Raw genomic sequence first — 22638 nt, 5'->3', positions numbered from 1 at the left:
GAATCATTCAGCAACATTTCATTGTCTTTAATTTGAATAAAATTGTTCAGAAACATATAACACATGCCGTGTACAATGGAAATATTTCAGTTTGTTCTCTATTCTCAGGGTCCAAACAATGCATCCTTCTGTGTGTGTGTGTGTGTGTGTGTGTGTGTGTGTGTGTGTGTGTGTGTGTGTCACATACGTGGATCTCAATCTCTGTGTCAGATGTGTGTTTTGCACTCGGGCCCTTTTACCTAAACAGAAGAAAGCCTCTGAATGTAAATCCTAAATTATGGCAGGTGCCGAGCGATTTCTGGCGCCCTTGTGCGTCGTTTTCCGCTCACTCGTCAGAAGGTCTCGAGTTACCATGGGAGAGAGAGACAGTCAGAGACAGAGACACAGAGAGAGAGAGAGAGACAGGAGGCTCAGAAACGAATTGAGGCCAAATAAAGCTGCAGATTAGAGCCGGCCAAAACTTCCTGTGTGTGTCCTATTTCTTGTTTCAACAATGGACCCTAAAGACAGACAGTCTGTGTCTGTGTCAGTGTGTGCGTGTGCATGTTAGAAGAGAGCATCTCTTTGAATGCACACCCGAATTCGTGCACCACCACAAAAGCAAACTTACCACGTATCTGTGACTCAACATTGCTCACCCTGGAACCTCTTCGGCTCTGCACCGCAACCGGACCAGATCCTTTTGTACCACACACACACACAGACACACGCAGGCATGCTGAACTAGGGTCTGTCGTGAACGGGGAGCGTTTAGCGAGCGACAGTGCAAAGAGAAAGCAGTTTAAAGCAAAGGGAGGGCAGAGGCCTTCCTCCGAGCAGGGACTTCCTCTCAGCACCATGCTAACAGGGGCTCCTCACAGAGCTCCCATTGTGTACCGGGCCCCCGTGGATCCCCCCATACATGAAAGCAACACATGCCAGAGTTTCACCTCAGGAAAAGGCAGACAAATATTTCAGTCTGATTGAGCTACACTCTTAGAAAAATAAAGGATACTCCTGTAAGGGATATAAAGGTATTTTGCTATTAGAGAGAGAGGAGTGAGGGGCAAGGGGGGGCAGCTTTTCTCTCTTTCTGTCTGTGTCTGTGTGTTTGTATGTGTGTGTGTGCGTGTGGGTGTATGGTGCGGGGTGGGTGCACACACCGAGTGACCAAAAGCAATCTGCCTTAGTCCAATCAGTCTCAGTGCCTACCTTCACACATAAGCGGCAGGGCACTCAGGTCTGCCAGAGCAGCACAGACCTATACACACACACATACACCTTTACACACACTGTCACACTCACGCACGCACCTTCACTTACTTTAACACACACACACACACACACACACACCCTCCCTCTTCAAGGCACCCTGCACGACCTCTCACCATTGGCCAAGTCCCGGAGTCCTCAGCATCTCCATCACGGCTGAAGGGACCATTCGGGAAAGCAGGAGACAGAGGTAAGCGTTCTTGGTGCTATCTTCATGCTTTGCTCAACGGCTCTTAGGCTCTGTGGATTAGGGCTCAATTGAGCAACATTTTTTTTAAAAACAACTGAGGTTGCTTAGGGAGGAGTGTTGATGGTGCAGCTGATTGTTTTAGTGGTTGATTTGCTTTAGAGGACACTTCCAGGCTCTTTTGTAATGTTCTGGAGTTGTTGGCCAGAAGCTTCATGAGTCAATGTGATTCAGGTGTAGGCGTCAAAAGGTGTCTCTGGAGAGACAACCAAACGTCACACTGATTACATAGCAGCATTTTTGTGCTATTTCCTTAAAATTTCAAGGGAGTCTCCAGAAGTTTTGGATCTTTTTTTGGCTGCTTTTGATCTTAAACTCACTTTACATTGGAGAAAATAATGACGACAAACTGTTAATTTTAAACATACTCTCAAATGGATTTCTGTGAGTATATTCTTTTCCTTGTTTGTTTAACTTTTTGATACAAGTGTGTCCTGCCTTGGTTTCCAACCGATAGCAAAGGGAAGTCTGTCAAGTTTGCTTGTGGGTTTTGAGGGGAAAGTGTAGAATCAGTGGATATCAGGAATGCACAACGCCAAGCCAAACATAACACGGAGGAAGTCGACAGGCTACACACACATACACAGACACACACAGTTTCCACACACTGTAAGCTGTGATGGCCTGTATAAAAGCACACCTCTGTCTGTAGAATAGTCCTTCTTTCAGTGTAGCCATGCTGGATTTCAAAGCTTCATGACAGAGTGACAGAAAAGCTTTTCGGTAGAGATGTGAACCAATCAGGTCATCTTATTACAGCAGACAGAATTCAACGCTCTCTGGTCATTTTTTGATTTGCATAATTATTCTGTCCCGTCTCGAGTCGACAAAGATTGGATTCATGACTCAAATAACCTGGGGAGGTTTTTTTGTTTTATATCTGTCCTTGCCCTAAAATAGCAGCGGAGGTTTCTCAATTTTCTCTCACTCTCCCTCTGAAAGATAGGTGTGTTCATACAGTGAGCATCTGTGAGTGTGTGTCTGTGAGTGTGTGTGTGTGTGTGTATGTGTGTGTGTGTGTGTGTGTGTGTGTGTGTGTGTGTGTGTGTGTGTGTGTGTGCGCGCGCATGTGTGTGTGTGTATGTGTGTGTGTGTGTGTGCGCGCGCGCACGTGTGTGTGTGTGTGTGTGTGTGTGTGTGTGTGTGTGCCCTCACTGCTGAATGAAGGCTCCTTGCAGCCGTAACTGCACTGCCCTCCTGTCCACAAACCTCGGTGGAATTTGGAGTTTGAGTGCTGAGACAGGCAGCGACCGGGCCTCATAAAGGACCTCTGTAAAGGGCCAGGGGTCGAGTTAGCTTAGGAACCTGTCTCTCTCTCTCTGCCTCTCTCTCTCACACTCTGGCTCTCTCTCTTCCTGACTCTTTTCTTCACTCTCTCCATCTAACCCTGAGGGCCAACATGATGTCCACGTCTCTCCCCATCTCACTGCTTTCCTCTTCCCTTCCCTCGCTCTCCGTTTCTCTGCCCCGGCCTAAAGGACTCTTTCCAAAAAACCTCCTCTCCTCAGCACGGTTGCTCTCAGTCTGGCCTACACCTGCCACTCGTGCAATAATATTCCCTACAGTCAGATAATTAATTCCCAAGGCTGAGGCGCATGGTGCTGGCTAATTAAGAGGCAATTAACATATGCCAATCCTATTAGCGTTTTCCACATGGGAGTCACACTCATGCACCAATGCCACTAAGCTTTGCACACCTGTGCTGCAGATTAAATGGACAAGATTATGGACATCAGTTATCTAGGCCATAGAGTGAAAGAGCATGAAGTTCAGGCTAATTTTAGCGTTATAGAACCTTCTTTGTGTCTTTGTACAAACATCCAACACAAGTCACATGTCAGCTATGGCAAACTGTGCTGCCAAGGATTCTATTGCATGGTTCTGCCAAAAGCTCATTGGAATCACTTAATGGTGTGATTGTGAGAAATAACTCTGTCTCCAGCCAAACACACAGGAATTCAAATGCAGCCCTAATAGTGCTTTACTGGAATTGAAACAACCCAAAATCCACATTCCTACGAATACATTTAAACGCATCAGCCGGTAATCCGACTCATAGGGAAACAACTGAGGGCTGAGGGAAGATTTCCCAAAGTGTTAAACCCTCTACACACCAGATAAACCTCCTACGGGTCGTTATCAGATCAACTCCGACTTTTGACCTTTGACATTCCACGGTTCAGCTCAGATTTGAGCCAAGATGGCTGCTGCCCGGGGCTACAGTGAGGAAAGAGGCCCTCACATTTCAGTCCCTTGAGCTGTCTGCACCTCAGTAATGAACACTGAACCCTCTGACGTCAGTGGTTTGGGTTCTTTTGACCCAATGTTAGACTCTGGTCTTTAGCACAACTCACACACACATCAGCCAAAGCCACCAACTGTGTATATAAGTATGTACATATAACATGGACTGCTGAAATGTCTATGTCTCTCTACATAAAAACAGCATGTCCTCAATACAAAAGTGGCTTTGTAATATTAAACGAGTTTAAAGCTTCCTTTTACTGCCATGTACCGCTAAACCGGTGCACGTTTTTACCATTTTACCAGTTGCAAGGGATGAATTACAGCAAGTAACGTAAATAAATAGCAAATAATAATAAGTCATCTCTATTGAATTCATCATCATCACTTCCCCTCCTGATTCTGTCCCATGTCTTTGTCCGTGCTAAGGTGGAATATGAGGATGCTCGTGCGGCTCGTGTTAGGACTCATCGTCCTCAAAGCGGCGGTGGCCAACCCCAGATTTTCTCGACAAGTGGATTTGGACACTTACGACAGCGCCAACTACGATGAGGATCTAAATCATTTACATTTGGAGAACCACGATATCGATGACTACGAGGATTCTGTGGTAAGAAACTTACAGCAAAAGAATGGCAAAAGACAAATCGTTATGTAAATGTCCTGAGCTCCAGTTTTCATATAGGAATATTACAAAGGTCATACGTCATCTGCTGTTGACTGCATAATGCTGTACTGAAGAGCTGTTAAACTCGATTACACGCAGCGCATCCACACAGTTTGTCCTAAACCACATCACCATCATCATCATCACAAATCTGCCTGCAGTTTTGTGGTTTGATTTGAGGTCAGCGAGTTCAGTGTAGGCTGGCGTCCCGATGTTAGCAGCAACTGTGGCCCTTTTGGAAAAAACAGAGCCGACTTTCTCTCCAGCTTTGCACTGCAGTGGCCAAAATATTTTACATTTATCCCAAGAAGAGCCAACGTTTAAGGTTTACGCCCCTTGAATCTTCCACGGGCTGAAATTCAGCTGGCATCTGGAGAAGCTGTGTCCATGAGATCAAACAGTATTTATGCCACAATGATGGATATATATTTTTATTTTCTCAAGTAAAATAGTGGAACAAGGCATATTTTGGTTTCACAGCAGCTTCACATATTCTTTGCTGTACAAACGTCCAACAAAATCAAAGTCTACAGAGGCATAAATTAACTCAACAAGCCTGTATTTTCTGAGGAAAATGTGCTCCAACTGGGTTGGGCTGTGTGTGACTTACATGGAAGGAGATATGTTACCAAAAGTCAGTGATCAGATTGGGCCACTGAATTTGGATATATGATGTGTGTGAGGGTGAAATTCCTGTGATTTTGATCAGTGATTTGATGTATGACTTGTACATGTGAGTGTCTGATTTCCTGTTTTTGTGATTCTTAGGCCACACAACTTGATGTACAACAGGTGTGAGGGTCAAACTTTCTGTTTTTTTTCGTATATTTCATAAAGATCTTACATCAGACTGCTGCCAAAAGTCCTAGCACAGCTATAGTATAGGCATAGTACAGACATACCATACCCAATCAACACCCTTGTTAGAGTCAAATTTATGTGGGTTTTTTTGTGATTTTCAGGAAAATCTTGCATCAAATCATCACTAAAAAACTTGGCTTTGCGTGAAAAAAGATGTAAAAAAAAGGGTGTTAGATGAGCACCAAATTTTATAGCCTTGAAGTACCGAGCCACACGATTTGATTTAATGTATGACACATGTGGTTGGGAATCGTCATCAAGGACGAAATATGTGCCAACATAAGTCCAGAAGAAGAAGAAGAATGTAGAATAATACACAAACTTCCTGGATTGCGTTCATTAAATGTTGCCTTCAAACATGAATTTCTCCAGATTCAGAAAGTCGTATAAAAGGTTTCAGAGAGTGGTGGTTAATCAGCCGGAGTTTCATGTGATGTAGCCGAAGTTTCGTCCACGTTTGGAAGGAGAAGCTGCAGCCAAATTCCATGTTCCTGTTTTCTCTGCAACAAGGAAATTAGGCCAAAGCGATGTCAAGATGGCATGAGGCAAATCGTCCACATCAAACAGGCTTCCTCCACGCCAGCCACTTAACTCAAACCTGATGTGGCGCTCTGTGGAGAGTTTCCTTTCCCACAATTCACTGCAGATTCTTGCCGATATGACAAGAATTAATGAGAACGGGACTGTGCGTCTGAATCAAATGATTGAATTCTGGCATGCAAAGTCAATGTGTTGAGAGTTCCAGATAAGGGTTTTGGTGTGGAGTTTGGAGAGTTTTGTTTATGGCTTGCTATTGAACCAGGAAATGACACGAATCAAATGAATTTATCCAAGCAGGAAGAAGAGAAACAGTTTTTCTTCATGCACAGAGACAAATCTCAGTTCAGACACTGAAGGGTCAATTAATTCTGTTGACCAAACAGTTAAAGGGGGCAGATGATGAGATGGACTGTGAAATGGATGCAGATTGAATGGATTTTACAAACACACACGCACACACTCGCAGGCACACACACACAAATCAAGTGTCGAGGGGGAAATGAAGCGATGATGAGTTCCATGCCTCTGGAATGCTGAGTCGTTACTTTCCACATCCAGCTTTCTTTTGGTAATTCTTCTCTTTCTCCTCGGGGATTGTTGCTGTGGAGGGAAACAAAGGCGAAATCTTCCTCAGCCTGCTGTACTGAAACGTCCGCACGCTCTTGTTTCCCAGCTTCAGATTCAGACACTGTCAAGTCTGTCTGCCACCGTTTTCCCAATGCTTACAGTCCGTCTTTGCAGTTGAATTCACTGAAGCTGCTGAATTTGCAATCGCTCTGCATATATAAAGAGGATTTGTGAAGCTAATGGCCACAGATACTTCATAAATGTGATACGATGTCCAGATTTGACCCCACAACCATGAGATTTATTGACTCTGAGCTACAGCTTCTCAGTATTTTGTACTGTGATGTACTTAATAACACTGATGTTGATAGGAGGGATAGAAGTAGTCAGATCCTTTACTTAAAGTAGCTCCAGCGATCTGCAGAAATACTTGGATACAAGTGAATGTCCTGTGTCTAAAATCAAAGTATAAACAACCAAAAGTACTAGTGCATCAAAAGTATTTTTTATTCCATATGGCCTATTTTGTGGCCATGGACTAGCAGGGTAAAAATATACAATATTTCACAGAAGTAAAGTGCTTAAGTGAATTTCCTTTTCTTTCCTCATGTCTATGCTGTGCTTTTCTTTTTTTTTGGGTTCAACTAAAGCTGATTGTCAATGATACTGCGGATTCCTTTGTGGTACACCGATGACTTGGCTTTCTCACATTCCTTGCAAAGATCCGGTTGGTGTGCAACAGGTCAGTACGTGGCTGTACTGCATCCCTGTGCAGCACAACATTCAGCTCTGACTTGACGCTCACGTTCAGCGTCTCTCCTTGTGCATTCTGCATTCCCATGTCGATTTCCCCCGCCCCTGTATTTTTGGTATCCAGCCTTTCGCCTCTTCTTTTCCCTCGGGTGTGTGTGTGTGTTTACTTTGGGGATGGGGGAAAAATGCAGGAGAGGGCTGCAACTCCCTCGCTCGCTCTGTACAAGACTTTTCAAAGGCCAACCTTGTTATATCTCAAACTCTGCCTCTGCCAAACACTAACATGAGACATGTGGATCGCTCCGTCTTGCTGCATTGATTATACCTGAGGGCGATATTTTAATCATCATGCATATTTTAAGTAAACTATCACTTCATGGCTGCACTCTGACTTAATTGTGCTGATGTCTATTGTTTTGTGACAGCTCTTGTTTTAAAAACGCGTAGCTGCTTAGGTTGAAAGTAGCTGAAAAGACCAAATTATGGATTCTTGCAGCTACCATGTGTGTCTTGGTTCCACAAGGACCATTCCCTGTTTGGAGGATTGAGTCAGCCTGGCTGAGCGTGAGAGAGTGTCAGGTAGTACCTGAGGCAGTGTGTAGGGTTTCAATGCCCTCTTCTGGAGAATAGCAATACTGCATGTTCAAAAAAACATTCAGAGCTGAGCAGTGACTGATGCAACGAAAGACCAAAGAGGACTGTGATCGTGGTGTGATTTGTGAAGATTTAAAGGATTGGCAGAGTTGTGTTTTAACCTTTTATTTCATTCAATTCTTTGTCATAACATCAACCTGTTGCTGTCTGCCAGAAGATGCCTTACAATGACACCTGGGCTTCATCACATACATATATGTTTGATTTTGTGAAACAATTTTAGCAAGGGTTTCCATTAGTATTTCCACCCATTGTATTTTGTGTATCTATTGAAAAGCTTTCTGCGCTGGTTCAAGTGTTGCTGTTATATATGGATTCTACAGGTAATTCGATCAACATCTAACCCTGAAATTAGTGTCATTGGAGTGGCTTTTGCCGTCTGTAGACTGCATTTGTGGTCCTTTGATGACACCTTGTGGCAGATATAGGAAAGTGTAGGCATGGAAGGGCACAGGGGATGAGCTGTGTCGAGTCCCATCAGGGGTTTGCATCTTTCGGATGGCTCATGTTAGGAGGAAGACAAACTGATAATAAAGAGAAATACCTAAGTCTTCTTCTGCTCAGGGTCACAAGCAGGAAGGTTGAAGTCGGTCCCATCACGCATTAGGAACATTTCATTGAAGAGCTGCTGTAACTGTAACAGTACATGACATAAATAAGGTCTTTAAGAGAACCATTGACATTTATACTTACCACTACACGACTGCTCATAGTACAAAGGTAGTAGTATATAGTAAAGTATAGCATAGCAGTGAATATACTGTATATGTGTGAGGTAAAACCCCATTTTCCAAGCCAGTACATAACTATAAACATCTTATTAACAATTAACATCAAAACAATGTAATAAGACAAGACAAAATGTTCATCTCCTCAGAGTTGAAAACCTACCATAAATCAACTGATGTGAGAGATTTGTGTTGTTTTTGTTTCATTTTATGTTGTCGTACAGGCCCTGGTTGTTATGGTCGGTGTATATTTTATGCCAATGTATAAGTAAATTCTACGTTTTAGTGTAAAATGAATCTGCAAAATGTAAGAATTTTTTCTTGCCAGACACAACTTAGCTCAGATTTGGCTTTGCATTTAGTATTTTTTTGGGCTTTCTGAATAATTAGAAGGATGACTGTATACATTTTGTCTTACACAACAGATGATCTGTCATCGCTGCTGTAAATCAATTCACAATATTCAAAACTAATCATCCGAGAGCAAATCCTGTTTATTTCCCCGATGATGAAGTACAGTAAACTTCACGGATGATCACTGCCTTCATCTTCCCCTCAGATAGAAATTGGAACACTGACCCCACCCGACTATTCCTACCCTGTTCCTGAGGCGTCTTTGGAGGAAGAAGCATTGGAGGAGGAGGAGGAGGTGCCCCTAAAGCCGCAGTTCATCCCTCAGGGTTCCGATGGATCTGGGGTTCTCATGGGCCCAGACACACAGAAAGGTCTGGGAAAAAGTGCACGGATCAGCACATACGGTCCAATAATCCAAAACAACAAAACCACACACACATATTTACTCTCGACACTTCGGCCTCCTTCACAAACATCCTGTTCTTGCATGTGTTCCATTTAACTGGCTGTTATTGGTTAAATGTGTACTGTTCAATCACTGTCTCCATTTGTCACCTAATAACCTAATCATTGTTGTTAACTCGCAGGAACCAAACCTGATTATTGATCCACTTCACTCCGATCTGTCTGTTTATTAATACCTAATCTTGTCTCTAACAAGAGGAGGAGCTGCGTCTGACGCCCATTGACATCCTTCATATCTCCGGGGATTTTGGGGGATCCGTGGGGTCCGGAGTCTTAGGAGCTTCGGGGGCTTCTGGGTCTGGAGGCTCTGGAGACCTCCTGGCCTCCGGTGGCTCTGGAGGGTCTGGTGACCTCCTCTTGGGCTCCGGAGGTTCTGGGGACCTCCTGAGCTCTGGGGGATCCGGACATCTCGGGGCATCTGGGGATCTCTCGGGATCCGGAGATGCCCTGGGATCTGCCAGTTCTGGAGCCTCCGGGGACATTGGCTCTGGAGGCTCTGGAATTTCCGGAGACTTCCTCCTAGGCTCTGGAGGGTCAGGAGACTTGTTTGGTTCTGGGTTCTCTGGAGATATCCTGGGCTCAGGGGCTTCTGGAAGCTCTGGGGATTCTGGGGACTCTGGAATAATATTGTTACCTGGAGGTTAGTACCTAAACTTTTACAGAGTAGATGTGTGCCCCCTCATTCCTGGTCTTGTTTTGCTCTTTTTGGGGGGCCTTCCAGTATCTTAATAGAGGAGCATCATGTGTTGGTTAGGGTGTGTGTTCATCATATCAAACTAATTTTATTCCATTTAACTGCTTCCTTTACAAGTTAAGTTAAATGTTGATAATATTTCATTTGCTTAAAATTGTACCCCTACTGTGTGCTACTCACGATCATTGTCGTTCTAACATCTTGTCATGTGAGTGGGTGTGATTAAATGGTTAATGGGTTGATTGATTATCCATCCCACCCCCCACCCCCACCTTCTTAACCCCTTTGTCTTAACCCCGCTACCATGCCTCTAACAAGGGGAGGAGGTGCCCCTCATTACTGAGACTTTACCTGAAGAGGCATCGGGTGCTTCTGGGGAGTTCTCAGGAGTCTCGGGGGCCTCAGGGGATCTTGGAGCCTCTGGCGCATCTGGAGATTTAGGGGTCTCCGGAGCCTCTGGAGACATAGATCTCTCTGGAGCCTCTGTCTCTGGAGAGGGTGAGGATCCTGAGGTCCTCCTAATCCCCGACACTAAAGGTCAGTATATAAGATAGGCTTGGGTCAGGTGTGTAAGAAGTTAGGGTACAAATTGGAGAAGCCCTCAAACAGAATGCCTGCTAAGTGACCAAGATGTCAGTGCTGGAGCCAGGGTGAGGACAGGGTGCATAAAAGATCCACTCTGGATATATATATATATATATATAATCTATATAAGTACACCACTGAACTGACTTTGGAGAATCTACAGCCCCAAACCCAAAAAGAACTTCTTTATAATCTGTCTTCCTCAAAAAAGTCTCCTTTATTCATGCTTCATTTAATTAACACTAAAACACCATTTTCATTGACCTTCATCAGTTAAATGTCATAAACATTTGTTAACACTGCTAATATTTGTAACTTACCGCTGAGGCAAACAGTGGGCTTTGCTGATTGCCTGACGTTTCATTTCCATGCTGGTCTAACCTGTTTCTTCAACGCCTAATCTTGTCTCTAACAAGAGGAGGGGCTGATTCCGACTTCACCGACAACCCCTCAGGAGGGTACTGGGGGCTTTGAAGGGTCAACGGGCTCTGGTTTGCCAGAGCCTGATAAGCCTGATGAGCCTGAAGAGCCTGAAGTAGACAGGCAAGGTCAGTATGCGACAGCAACGGCAAACAGAGAAGAATACAATCAAAAACTCTCCACTCCGCCACTCAATTACATCCAGGCAAAGATAAGCGTTTTGTCCAGGTTGATCCAGAAGTTCAATGTAAAGTTTGTGACAAAATTGTGAAAATTATTAATTGAGATCCAGGGCGGTTTCTGAACTAGCAGCTGTCCTGTCAAACTCATGCAGCCCTTGACTCTCTTTACATTGTGCCCTCTCCCACGCCTTTCCACCTGCTCGCCCACGCCCTGCAGGTATGCCAACGTGCCTGCTGTGCACGTGCCTCGGTGGTTCGGTCTACTGCGATGACTTGAAGCTGGACAGTGTGCCGCCTCTCCCCAAAGACACCACTCACTTCTACGCCCGCTACAACAGAATCACCAAGATCAACAAGTCCGACTTCGCCTTCATGAGTATGTTTCCTCTTTGAACACTCTTTGATTGAACTTTCTGAGAACACAGTTTTTGCGAGGGTGTTTTCTGGCTTTCCTACAGACAAGCTGAAGCGGATCGACTTAACCGCAAACGAGATCACGTCCATCGACGACAAAGCCTTCACGGGTCTGCCTGAGCTGGGAGAGTTGGTGATTCGGGAAAATCTCATCTCTCAGCTGCCTGCGCTGCCGGAGACCATGACCCTGATCGACGCCAGCCATAACAGCATCAGCTCTAGGGGCATTCACAAAGAGGCCTTTAAAGTACGCAGACGTACTCTCATTTTCCTTGTCATCTTATTATCTCGTTTCATTCTGTCTAGACTGGCAATAACCATAACTTTTTCTCGTTGTATCCAGGATATGACCAGCCTGCTGTACCTGTACCTAACAGACAACAGCATCGATTACATCCCTGTGCCTCTACCAGACAGCCTGCGATCTCTACACCTACAGGTACCTACTGGGGCCTACTTACTCCTCACTGCCCACCAGTGGTCAAGATTGGGAATAACCAAAATCGCCTCTATACTCAAAACCTTTGCACTGAAACATTCACATTAGGGGTCAAAAATTCTCCCTGCATAACTGTAATCTCAAAACGAACCTAATCTGTGATGTTTTCCTCCTCCTTGCTTTGGTTTACAGCGCAACAACATTCAAATGATGCACGAGGACACTTTCTGCAACCTGAAAGACTTCAACTACATCAGGAACGCACTGGAGGACATCCGTCTGGACGGCAACCCCATCAACCTCAGCAGGACCCCGCAGGCGTACATCTGCCTGCCCCGCATACCCATCGGGGATCTCATCTAACCACACAAAACGCATACCTACACTCTTGCACACTGACTCCCATGAATACCACCACATGCACACACACACACACACACACACACAAACACATCTTTGTACATACTGACACACAGGTACACGTTCCATTCGTCTCCTCCTCTGATACACAGTGACAACAGCATATTCACCATAAACTTTGACGAAGATGCTGCTGACGTATCATTCAATATAAATTATTAATCCGATTCTCGAGAAATCATTAGACACAACACGCCCAAGCACACACACACACACACACACACACACACACACACACACACACGTGTACACACGCATACATACAAATACACACACATGCCAACGTTCTCAAAAGCCAAAATGTTCCACAACTTGATTAAACAATTGGTTTATAGACTGAAACCCTCACACAGCATGTATGTTCCTCTTTCTGTTCAATACTGGCAAACACACCCAGTAATATTGTTTAAATAAGTTTGTTTTGTAAAAATAAAAAATAATATTAATATTAAAGACAAATCTAACACTTCTGGAAATGTATACTAGCAGAAACCTATTGAAGCTGGAGCTTAATGAGAGGTAAATTTGAGTATCTAATGCAATAAAAGACGCATTTAAACACAATCATTTGTTGTAAAGTCTGTACTGTAATATAAAAATATATATTCTAAAAAAACTTTTTTTTTTTTACATGAACTGCAATATTTGGTATATTTCATTTCAAAAAGTGATGTTTTAGCGGTGCACAATAGCGTATACCAGTGGCTCTAATGTCCAGAGTCTGTCAACGAAAGACTATTGTTTGATTTAGGGAGGGGGGGTGTTGATTGTGGCTGGGGTTAAGAGCAATGCTAAAAATTTGCTATTGTGTGCTCTGTATGGAATAACCACAAGTGAATAAAGTTGTTTTGATGACCTCTCCGAACCAGGAGTGGCTCAACGTTTTCATTGATAACTTTCAGGGCCTCAACATACGTTCACATGCTTGCCTGGAGCGTTAGTTCTTCCCCACCCCTGTTCCGATAACAAGGATGTGATTTTTCAGTCGCTACCCTGTGACACAAAAACCATCCTTGACGCAACAGGGGTGGGACAAAAATGAAATAAGAAAATTATGGACAATGCATGCATGACATTAGCCTGAGCCCCTTATAGGTACGTGTTTTAAGACGCACTCAAGCTGACATGGAAATTGTAATCAGAAATATATTTGGCATATGTGACAGGTAGACAAACAGCATCAGCAACCATTCCAAAACTGGTCTCAAGAAAGTAAACAAAAACAACAATATTCAGTCTGAAAAATGTTCATTACATTACATTAAGATCATTTGGCAGACGCTTTTATCCAAAGTGACTTACATTACATTACCACCCTTCGCAGAGGGGGGAGCAATTGAGAGTTCGGTGCCTTGCTCAGGGGCACCTCGGCAGGGGCTCGAATCGCCGACCCTCCGGTTCCCAAGCGGAAGCACTACCCACTGAGCCACTGCTCACCCACTGAGCCACTGCCTCCCTCTGTTCAAAGTGTCTAAAGCCGACCATCGTCATCTAATACTCGAGCAGTACTTTGGCTTTTTAGGTCACTTAAATCTGTCAAAGATTTTCAATGAGCTTTTCAAACAGTTTGAGGAAGCGCTCCTTTCTGTCCGTGACCTTTGAGTCTGTTCTCTCACAGCTGTCCTCTGCGACCCCCTCAGTCCTTTCCTTGGACACGGTGAGTATCTCCAGAAAGGCTTTGTCTCGATCCAAAGTCGCCCGGTCCTTGTTTAAAGTCTCTCTGTCTCTCTCCAACATCACCCTCTCCCTCTCCATCACCGCCTTCTCCCTCTCGATTGTGGCCCTCTCTCTCTCCAGCGAGGCTCGGTCTCGGTCCAGAGCGGCGGTCTCTCTGTCCAGCGCCACTCTCTCCCTTTGCAACACCTGCCTCTCCCTTTCCATCAGCTGCTTCTCCCTTTTCATCACTTGTCTTTCATTCGCCATCAACGCTCTCTCGTCCTCCACATCTTCCATGATGCGATCGATCTCCAGGCTTCCTTCCTGTCCAACCTCATCCTCCTCATCACCGTTCAGCGAGACCTCCATCTCTGCTCTATCCGTTTGCACAGTTACAGGAGAAGTTGAAGATATTTCAGAAACCCTCTTCCTTTTAGCTTTGATGACGGGTAAGAAATCACAGGCATCTTGATTATTGGTGAGAGGCTTGAGCAAGGAGGCGGTGCCGTCAAGTCGACCCTCCATGGCATCATCCATCAGATTGTAATAAGGCCACGTTTCAGGAAATACTTTCACACCTTGTGGAGGGTTCTTTAGCTCCTGATGGAATAGATAAAGGATATTCAAGGAACTTCAACTGCAATACTTGATCCATCAAATAAAGATTAAGATTATGAGTACCTTATATTTCTTCTTCAGGTTGTCCCATTTTTTGCTGGCTTGAACATGGGTCATCTTGTGATGCAAACCCATGTGTTTCAGGATGGCCCTTGATATTTATCACAAGATAACAAATTAGGTTTTCAGGTGGAATTGTGTATCTCACCAATCCAATTAACACTTTGCATGGTATTTGTAACCATCAAACAAACATCAGAAGAGACAGAGAATGAGGATATATATAAGACCTACACATTGTGTCTTCATTTTCCCACACTAACTCTCATTATCGCTGATAAATAGGGAATTGTTTGCGTACCTCCAGGCCCACTTGGCCGTATTTCTCTTTCCAGAGAAAAGGGCATTATTTGTGACCCTCAGCTTGACAAATTCTTCAGTCTCCTTTGGACCCACTGAGAGAAGAAAGAGAAAATCACTTTAGATTGTTGCATGAGAGAGAGTTTAGGAAATAACTCTAATATGACTGACTGACTAATATATATTATAATTCAAGCATTGTCTGAAAATAACAACTAAAACATTTTTTATCGGCTCATATCGATTTATTTGTTAATTTTTAACCATGTGTTTGTGTATTGTTGAGGGGCATTCGATTTGTAAATGACCATAGTTTTACACTGTAACGTGCTTGTCTTTGCACTTTAGATAAACTTTAAATAGGTTTAGGCAACAAACAATCAGCCCCGCAGTGGGTCCTTACGCCAGGGAGTCCACTTGCTAGGCGGATAGGCTAAGTCCACTTAAACTGCGTTAAAAACGACATTTCCTGTCGCCTATACTTACATTTGAATATAAATTCCACCTGGCTGCCATGGTCATATGTGGTATACGTGTACGCGTGATCGTCGAAATCCATTTTCTCTATTTTCTGTTCTTCGTTTTAGCCTGTTTATGAAGTGTCCTTCATAGGAGAAAACACACGCTTTTCGTGTACATCCGAAGGACCCTTTCTTCTTCTTCTACTGCCGCAAAACAGCTCGCTAGCGCCACCCTGCCTGCGTAAAGGAGGATTAGCGCATTACAAATGATGGTCAAAATACGCGTTACATACACTAAAAACAGTAAACATATTCGACAGATCCTCCTTTACTATGGAAGTAATCTAATTTAGAGTAGACAAATATGGTTTGTAGTTACCAGCTGTAAAATGCTATTTAAACAATGATAGACAATGATGATATATGAATAAATCGTATTTATTCCGTGGCTATGTAATGTATTATAGTATTTGTAATGATAATACTTCAGCTCCTTTAGACCCACATCGAGTCTCTGTGTGCTGACAAACCAGTGTGGGTTAAGTTAATTCGATTTCCTAGAAAATGAAAACGAAAGTAATCACGACTAGACGACACCATGGCGTCTGCCTCTCGTAAGTAACGTGTTAAGTTTCTTTCGTATATTATATTGAAATATTGTATAATAATATATTTTTGGTGATTTCTTCTTAGCACAAAGAACCTTATCTCTAAAAACATTCACTCATAAATCAGTTTGGGGAGTATTTACTTTATATGTGATTCCGGTCTCCCTCTTCTTCTTCGTCTCACTTTATGTAGTTTTTGTTTTTCCTCTTTACCCTCACACGAGAACTAAATCGTGGAGTTCATAGATATGTATTTGTAATTAAAAGCTAATAAGTCAAATGTGTGTGTTAAATCCAACTGAAAGTGATTGTTTTATTGCTCTGAACCAACAAACTACCATAGAGTTGTTGCGTCAGAGCTCCTTTGAGCGAATTAGTACAAAGTGTAGCCCAAGTCCTGACTTACATAAAGCATTTCATGTAACTTGCAGACTATTTATACATGTTGAACTAAAGCCTATGACGTGATGGATTGCATATGTTGTAAATGAAACCAGTGTGTACATTTAGTGGCCAGGAGGGGGCAGCAGATTGATATATATGATACTGATATTACATTACATTACATTACGATCATTTAGCAGACGCTTTTATCCAAAGCGACTTACAATAAGTGTGTTCAACAAAGGTAGATATTCGCACTTTTGCATCTTCACGTCTATGTGTTTTTTTTTCCAGTTTTGAAAATTAATCTTTTAAATATCTAAAAAAAAACAAAGCATGTGTACAGATGTGTACAAATGTACAGTTTACAGTGATATGAAACAGAATGTATTTGCGTTTTTCTCAGCACCTGAGGAGGAAGACATAGTTGCCTATGACTCCTGTGATACGTCAGACAGTGATGAAAGCTCAGTTGAGGAAACCGAGAGTTCAGAGTCAAATCAGGTAAAACCACTTAAACCCAGTTTCTTTCTTTCTTTCTTTATTCTTTCATCACTGGCTATTGGTATTTGTGTGTGTTCAGAGAGAGCCCTGCAAGTTCTACAACAGCAAGGGCTGCCGGCATGGTAAACAGTGCCACTATCTGCACCTTTGCAAACACGCCCTGAAAGGAAACTGTCGCTACGGGTCGAGCTGTCGCCTGAAACACCCTGGACAGGAAGGGGCGTCCTCTAATGGGAGCAGCATGATGGAAGATGATGGAGCCACGTCTGCAGGTGAGGAAGAAATCCATCCATCCAAGGCCGAACTTGCTACACTCCCAATTTGGCCTTTCAATTTACCTTTTTACGGTACTTTCAGTCTACAAATGTACATTATATACACTGGAGCCCCAAATTGAGACACATTTGACCCAGAAGGCATTGGCATTGGCATTGCTCTCTGACTTCTCCCCCTACCTTAGTAGGTGCTTTTCTCATTTTCAATCAATTTTTAATATTCCATTTTTTTTAACCAGAGACAAAGCTCACTGATGGCCGATACTACCAGTGGCAGCTGAAAAATGGAGGAGGCTGGAAGGATATTGAAAATGATCACATTATTGAGGCTCAGTATTCCCTTCCACAAACCAAAAGCATTAAAATCTACAACACAACATACGGGTAAGGACTGAAAACACAGCTGACCGGTGTGTGTGTTTGTGTGTGTGTGTGTGTGTGTGTGTGTGTGGGTGTGTGTGTGTGTGTGTGTGTGTGTGTGCGTGTGTGATATAAGCACTGACAGTAAAAAGGTTTGCTAATGATCCGCCTCTCTGTCCAGGGCTGTGAGTATACATTTTAAGAAGATGAGAGTGCATGGAAAGAGTCTGAAAGTGAGACGTCTGGATGATGGGGAGACCACGTGGTTATGGTACTGCAGCTTCCGTCACCAGTGGATCAAGTTTGGAGAGAAGGTAGGTTGTGTTTGTGTCTTATTTGATCAAAATTGTGCATCTGTTCTCTCATCTTTATCAGTGTGTTGATGCATTCTGCCTGTTCCTGACAGGATTCGAAGGGCAAATCCAGTCAAATTCAGAGCGCCGACATAGAGCAAAGGTTCCTGACCAACCCATCCAGCTCTTACACTTTCAATATTGGTGCTGATTCCTTTGAGATTAGATTCAGAGGTCTGTGTGTGTGTGTATAATTAAATCTTCTCAAAAATCTGAACATCTGCACATTATTATCCATCTCTGTATCAACAGTCAGATTTTCTCTATGGTTTCTTTACCAGACATGCTTCAGGTGAGCGCTAACAAAAAAAGGAAAGTTGCTCGTCGCCCTCAGTACCGCGCACAGACTGCAGGCAGTGGGTGAGTGGATATAGTTAAACTGGTACATTTGTAGTACAAACGATCATGTGCAAAAAGAGAATTTGAACAGCGTCTCGTTAATTAAGATGTCAACAAATTGCACCGATGTTTCAGACTTGCTCCAGCTGCAGCCAATGTTCTGAGCGCCAATGCACCAGAAAAGTCCCCCGTGTGGCAGTTTCAGGGGGACAGTGGGAATTGGCATGATTACAAATGCAGGGTATGTCACAAAACACAACCTCCCCAGATTCACTGATGTTAGATCTATTTTGATGACCTTTTGTTGTCGTTTTCAACAGAGTGGGACCTCGACAGAATGCTCGGTATCCAGCAATGACATTGAGAGGAAGTATCAGCAAAACCCGCATGGTTCCATGACCTTCACTGTCCAAGGACATCCCTACAAGATAGACTTTGGAGGTTGGATTGAATTGAATCATTTCTAATTGGATTTCTTATGGACATCCTGAAATGTCACATATGGAGTGTGTACATTGATTAAAAGTAAACATGTAACACCATGTTTTAATCACAGTGAAGATCCAGACCAACGTGAGGACCAAGAACAGACGCAACATCAGACGTGTGATGTCATGAGCGAGGAAGAAGAGCACATGAATAACAGTTTACTATGCAATACTGCACTGTGTGTTGTCATGTACTTGATCTGGTATACATTTATTTGTGGTTTTGGGATTGTTTTCCATTATTACAATATAGGCCAACTTGAGTTTGATATGAAGGACAATTGGTTGCAGTAGTGGATTATGAACACAAACGGAGTCACTGCCTGTGTGGGGAGGATAATACTGTAATTGTGCTGCCATCGCGTTTGATTTGTCTCATTGTAACAGACACAAAATGTTTTACACTGCCATTTCTGATGTTTAATCCAAAGATGAAAATGAATGAATACACAGACATAATTGACAGTATTCAGTGCCATAGTTAAGTTACATTTATAGTACCGTATATTCTACGTATACACTGCCTGAACCTATGTAATAGAATGACTAAAGTAAGTGTAGCAAATCAGTTTAGTACAAAACCTAAAGCCATGATTCTGCCTTTGCACATTGACTTGAAGACGTTTGACTTGACGGAAGTGACTAAATGCAAATAAACAATGCAGATATAGTTAAATTCTCTAGGCTGCATGAGGTTTTTGTGCTTCTTGCTTACAATCTGTACATCAAGTTTTACTAATTATATCAAGCATTCAATCATGATTATTAAAGAGTCCTACATGTGAGTACATATGAGCTTCATTTATTTTTCATCCATCTCCAGTATCACATCTGATTCTTCTGTTAATCCAGTAACATACAGATTATATGACAACAATACAAGAATAAGAATCAGACCTCACCGATGTGTAATTATGTACACAATTATTTAAAATCTTTATTTTGAATTCGTCAGATTTTCATATAAATTATAAATGGCATTTATGATTTGCCTGCAGTCTTTTAAAATGTCAAATTCAAAATGATTTATAACAAATGTAGTGAGTTGTGTCTGTCATTTAATAATGACAGAAGGTAGGCGGAGCTTGAAGTTGTAAACATGTTTCGTTCATTCCTGAGAAATGAAAATGAAAGTATGAGGCTCATGAGACCAGAAGTGAGAGCTGCCCTACCCTGCCTGAACGAGTAAGAAGCTTCTCTCAAACCTTTCAACTTTTCTTTAATATGACAGTAGACCATTCCTTGATATTGTTCTGTTTTCATCACTTCTTATCTGATCCTCTGTTTAGTTGTTGTTGCAGTCTGTTTTCCCTTCAGCATGGTGAGTTTGAACCACTTACGGATTTATCTTCCTCAACTGAAAGTCACTTCCGATTTTTTAAAGGTGTGTTGTAATTTGTTACTATGATTTCCAGGAAACTAAAGAGATGTACTATTCCACTCAGTCTGCCTCAGGTATGTGCAGTACAGATGACGTCATAGGATCCTGCTGTATTACTTTGAGTACACACAGACCTACTGTATGTTTTATTAGCCAACTCTTAATTATAGTGTAAACGTCAGGCACTATTGCATTAATTGTGGATCATTATAGCCAAATTCCGAATGATGATGTGGAACGGGATGAATACTGAATGTATGTGTGTTTTTTAACAGGCAATGACAAACATTATGAGTGGCAGCTTTTATTGGGTCACTGTTGGCTACGAATTGAGAATGACCATGTGATCGAGACCCATTACTGCCAGCCCGGAGCCAAAGGGATCGCCATAAACACAGTCACCTATGGGTCAGTGTCGTGAGATAAACTGCCTCACCTTTAGCTTTCCATAACACAAAATGGCATTTAAACTCCTCCTCCTTTAAAGGGACGTTTTGTTTATCTCTTGTTTCTCCAAGTTCGCTATATATACTGGTTAATGTAGGCAAATAAAAGGCCATCAAGCCGTCAGAAAATATATAATCAATGAATTTAATAAATAAAACTCATTATATTATCCTCTTTTTCCACAGGCAGGTGTTCATAGACTTTGATACGCTCCAGACTCTGACTGCTGGTGTAAAGGTGCAGAGACTGAGCTTCCTGCCTCAGGTTCAGGCCCAGGATGTAGGCTGGTATTACAGAGATGACCTGCTGTGGCGTGAATATGGATCCCAGGTATGGACAGGTCCCACTATCCATCCTCAAAGCTTGACTGAATATTCCCAAACGGCCTTGTCCTTCTATCCACATCCCTTCCAGGGCTCCGGCCTGTTGGTCTCCTCGATCAGCAGTAAAGATGTGGAGCATCAGTTCACTCTGGGCCCTCAGGGATCGTTCACCTTCACTGTGGCCTCTACAACGTACACGCTGGACTTCTCCAGTATGTCACCGTCTTATTGCTTCACCATGAGATACCATATTGCATATTTTTTCAGTGACTGAATGTGTGTCTCCGTCTCTTAATCGGCAGCTATGACCCAAACCAACAACATCTCGGGCCTCAGCAGGAATGTACGCAGACGTCCAAAAGTCACACAGAGGTAAGACGCTTCGGTTTTTTTGTCTGTTTCTTTTCAGCATTCAGACAGGACGACAGCAGAGGATAAATGCTCTTTTGTGTCCTTCTAGCCACCATCGGACCTCATTTCTCCCCATGAATCTCTTCTTCCAGCCCACTGTTGACAGATTTAAGTGGGAGTTCATGGGAGACGAGGGGGAATGGAACGAATACCAAGCAAATGTGAGTGGGACATCCAGTGACTTCTGCTGTGAAAAATGTAAAAGCTGTGTTTATACTTTCAGCCCACACAATTTTTGGGGGACTGTGATGATCTATCTATCTATCTATCTATCTATCTATCTATCTATCTATCTATCTATCTATCTATCTATCTAATATATTAAACTTGTCGTATTGGACTCAGTAGCGGCATCTGGTGGTCAAATCGAAAACACTTTCAAGACACCAGATGCTTTGAAATGATTTCGACTTCAAAACTGCATTTATGGCTGTTTCCATGGTAATCTGTCATAACATACATATATGTTTGGGGACAGTGTGTATGCATCTACAAAGTGGATTCATTTGTGCGTGTGTATTTTTGTAGAAATGTTCCTATGACAGTACCGCGATTGAGAGACAATATCAACTGAACGCAACAGGCCAGGTTCACTTCAAGGCCAATCGATTCTCGTACACCCTGGATTTTTCAAGTAAGTAACACACACATATACACACACACATAGCTGATTTTCTGTCACATTTGCCACAAACACACTCTCTGCTCGTAGGTATGTGTCAAGTCAATAACAATATTGGGACAAGAAGAGCAGTGAGGAGGACAGCCGTGGATGGGACTCAACAGGAGAGCAGGTCAGGACAAAGGTTTGGCTTCTTTAAACTAAATATTGTGACGCATGCATGTACAATAAAGGCAAATGTTTCTATTACACAGCACTGGTACACAGCCGCGATGGCAGTTCCGCGACATTGATGGCAGGTGGAAAGACTACAGCAAAGTAAGAAATGGCTCGTCTCTGCTCACACGTTTGAACAGTGCTTCAGAAATGCAGGACTCGTGGATTTGACCTGACTCAAGCTCGTTTCATCCTCTCTTATGCAGTCAGTTGGTCAATGCAGCGTTTCCAGTCAGGACATTGAGGCCCAGTACCAAAAGGACCCATCTGGTACCATGACCTTTGCCACGTCGAGCTTTAAATACGAGCTCGACTTCTCAGGTGAGCCAAAACAACAGCCCAGGTGC

General features: G+C 43.0%; 4 protein-coding genes across 9 annotated transcripts in view; 3 read left to right on the top strand and 1 right to left on the bottom strand.

Annotated features, from left to right (window-relative positions):
• Positions 1–22638, top strand: part of LOC143007528 (protein mono-ADP-ribosyltransferase PARP12) — a 41375-nt gene that overhangs the window by 18137 nt on the left and 600 nt on the right. Inside the window, exons 1-12 of one of the 3 annotated variants that reach the window (XM_076158914.1) lie at positions 20013–20076; positions 20181–20212; positions 20307–20346; positions 20548–20680; positions 20905–21049; positions 21134–21254; positions 21345–21414; positions 21503–21614; positions 21982–22087; positions 22166–22247; positions 22330–22393; positions 22498–22612. In XM_076158914.1, coding sequence (XP_076015029.1) covers positions 20210–20212; positions 20307–20346; positions 20548–20680; positions 20905–21049; positions 21134–21254; positions 21345–21414; positions 21503–21614; positions 21982–22087; positions 22166–22247; positions 22330–22393; positions 22498–22612 — 991 coding nt within the window. In that variant the 5' untranslated portion in view covers positions 20013–20076; positions 20181–20209. Of the gene's footprint in view, positions 1–20012; positions 20077–20180; positions 20213–20306; positions 20347–20547; positions 20681–20904; positions 21050–21133; positions 21255–21344; positions 21415–21502; positions 21615–21981; positions 22088–22165; positions 22248–22329; positions 22394–22497; positions 22613–22638 lie in introns of those variants that run through there. The other 2 variants (XM_076158915.1, XM_076158916.1) reach the window with 2 other exon arrangements.
• On the top strand, positions 1194–13250 carry epyc (epiphycan). 4 transcript variants are annotated; one of them, XM_076158941.1, is made up of 10 exons: positions 1194–1441; positions 4172–4352; positions 9072–9237; positions 9528–9971; positions 10344–10562; positions 11027–11158; positions 11430–11588; positions 11671–11873; positions 11970–12065; positions 12258–13249. In XM_076158941.1, exons 2-10 carry the CDS (start codon positions 4179–4181, stop codon positions 12426–12428), a joined length of 1764 nt encoding a protein of 587 aa, XP_076015056.1. In that variant the 5' UTR covers positions 1194–1441; positions 4172–4178; the 3' UTR covers positions 12429–13249. The 4 variants fall into 4 exon arrangements, with proteins under 4 accessions (XP_076015056.1, XP_076015059.1, XP_076015060.1 ...); XM_076158943.1 differs by lacking the exon at positions 1194–1441 and adding an exon at positions 1684–1882 and having other exon boundaries at positions 12258–13250; XM_076158944.1 differs by lacking the exons at positions 9528–9971; positions 10344–10562 and having other exon boundaries at positions 12258–13242.
• Positions 13274–15802, bottom strand: LOC143007549 (uncharacterized). The gene is made up of 4 exons (XM_076158947.1): positions 15606–15802; positions 15121–15214; positions 14823–14910; positions 13274–14741 (listed from the first exon to the last, which is right to left on the bottom strand). The coding sequence occupies exons 1-4, from the start codon at positions 15676–15678 to the stop codon at positions 14022–14024; spliced, it is 975 nt and encodes a 324-aa protein (XP_076015062.1). The 5' UTR covers positions 15679–15802; the 3' UTR covers positions 13274–14021.
• LOC143007548 (uncharacterized) lies at positions 16069–19681 on the top strand. The gene is made up of 10 exons (XM_076158946.1): positions 16069–16194; positions 16979–17076; positions 17156–17348; positions 17591–17735; positions 17893–18025; positions 18118–18238; positions 18346–18424; positions 18539–18644; positions 18724–18844; positions 18960–19681. Exons 1-10 carry the CDS (start codon positions 16179–16181, stop codon positions 19019–19021), a joined length of 1074 nt encoding a protein of 357 aa, XP_076015061.1. The 5' UTR covers positions 16069–16178; the 3' UTR covers positions 19022–19681.

This window comes from Genypterus blacodes, unplaced genomic scaffold, assembly GCF_046128005.1.
Source record: "Genypterus blacodes isolate CSIRO-AG114 ecotype Tasmania unplaced genomic scaffold, CSIRO-AGI_Gbla_v1 ptg000090l_1, whole genome shotgun sequence".
Lineage (NCBI taxonomy): Eukaryota > Metazoa > Chordata > Actinopteri > Ophidiiformes > Ophidiidae > Genypterus > Genypterus blacodes.
Note: the sequence above shows the minus strand (reverse complement) of the source record. Positions and strands in the feature narration are given on the sequence as shown.

What these genes read in the sequence shown, in the direction of transcription:
- epyc (XM_076158943.1), top strand. Translation starts at nt 4,179, where the DNA reads ATGAGGATGCTCGTGCGGCTCGTGTTAGGACTCATCGTCCTCAAAGCG. An exon ending in GCCTGAAGTAGACAGGCAAG is followed by an intron (nt 11,159 to 11,429) that starts GTCAGTATGCGA and finishes CACGCCCTGCAG; the next exon opens with GTATGCCAACGTGCCTGCTG. An exon ending in TTCACAAAGAGGCCTTTAAA is followed by an intron (nt 11,874 to 11,969) that starts GTACGCAGACGT and finishes CGTTGTATCCAG; the next exon opens with GATATGACCAGCCTGCTGTA.
- LOC143007549 (XM_076158947.1), bottom strand. Translation starts at nt 15,678, where the DNA reads ATGGATTTCGACGATCACGCGTACACGTATACCACATATGACCATGGC. An exon ending in GGTGGAATTTATATTCAAAT is followed by an intron (nt 15,215 to 15,605) that starts GTAAGTATAGGC and finishes TTCTTCTCTCAG; the next exon opens with TGGGTCCAAAGGAGACTGAA. An exon ending in ACGGCCAAGTGGGCCTGGAG is followed by an intron (nt 14,911 to 15,120) that starts GTACGCAAACAA and finishes ATAAATATCAAG; the next exon opens with GGCCATCCTGAAACACATGG.
- LOC143007548 (XM_076158946.1), top strand. An exon ending in GGATCAAGTTTGGAGAGAAG is followed by an intron (nt 18,026 to 18,117) that starts GTAGGTTGTGTT and finishes TGTTCCTGACAG; the next exon opens with GATTCGAAGGGCAAATCCAG. An exon ending in CTACAAGATAGACTTTGGAG is followed by an intron (nt 18,845 to 18,959) that starts GTTGGATTGAAT and finishes TTTTAATCACAG; the next exon opens with TGAAGATCCAGACCAACGTG.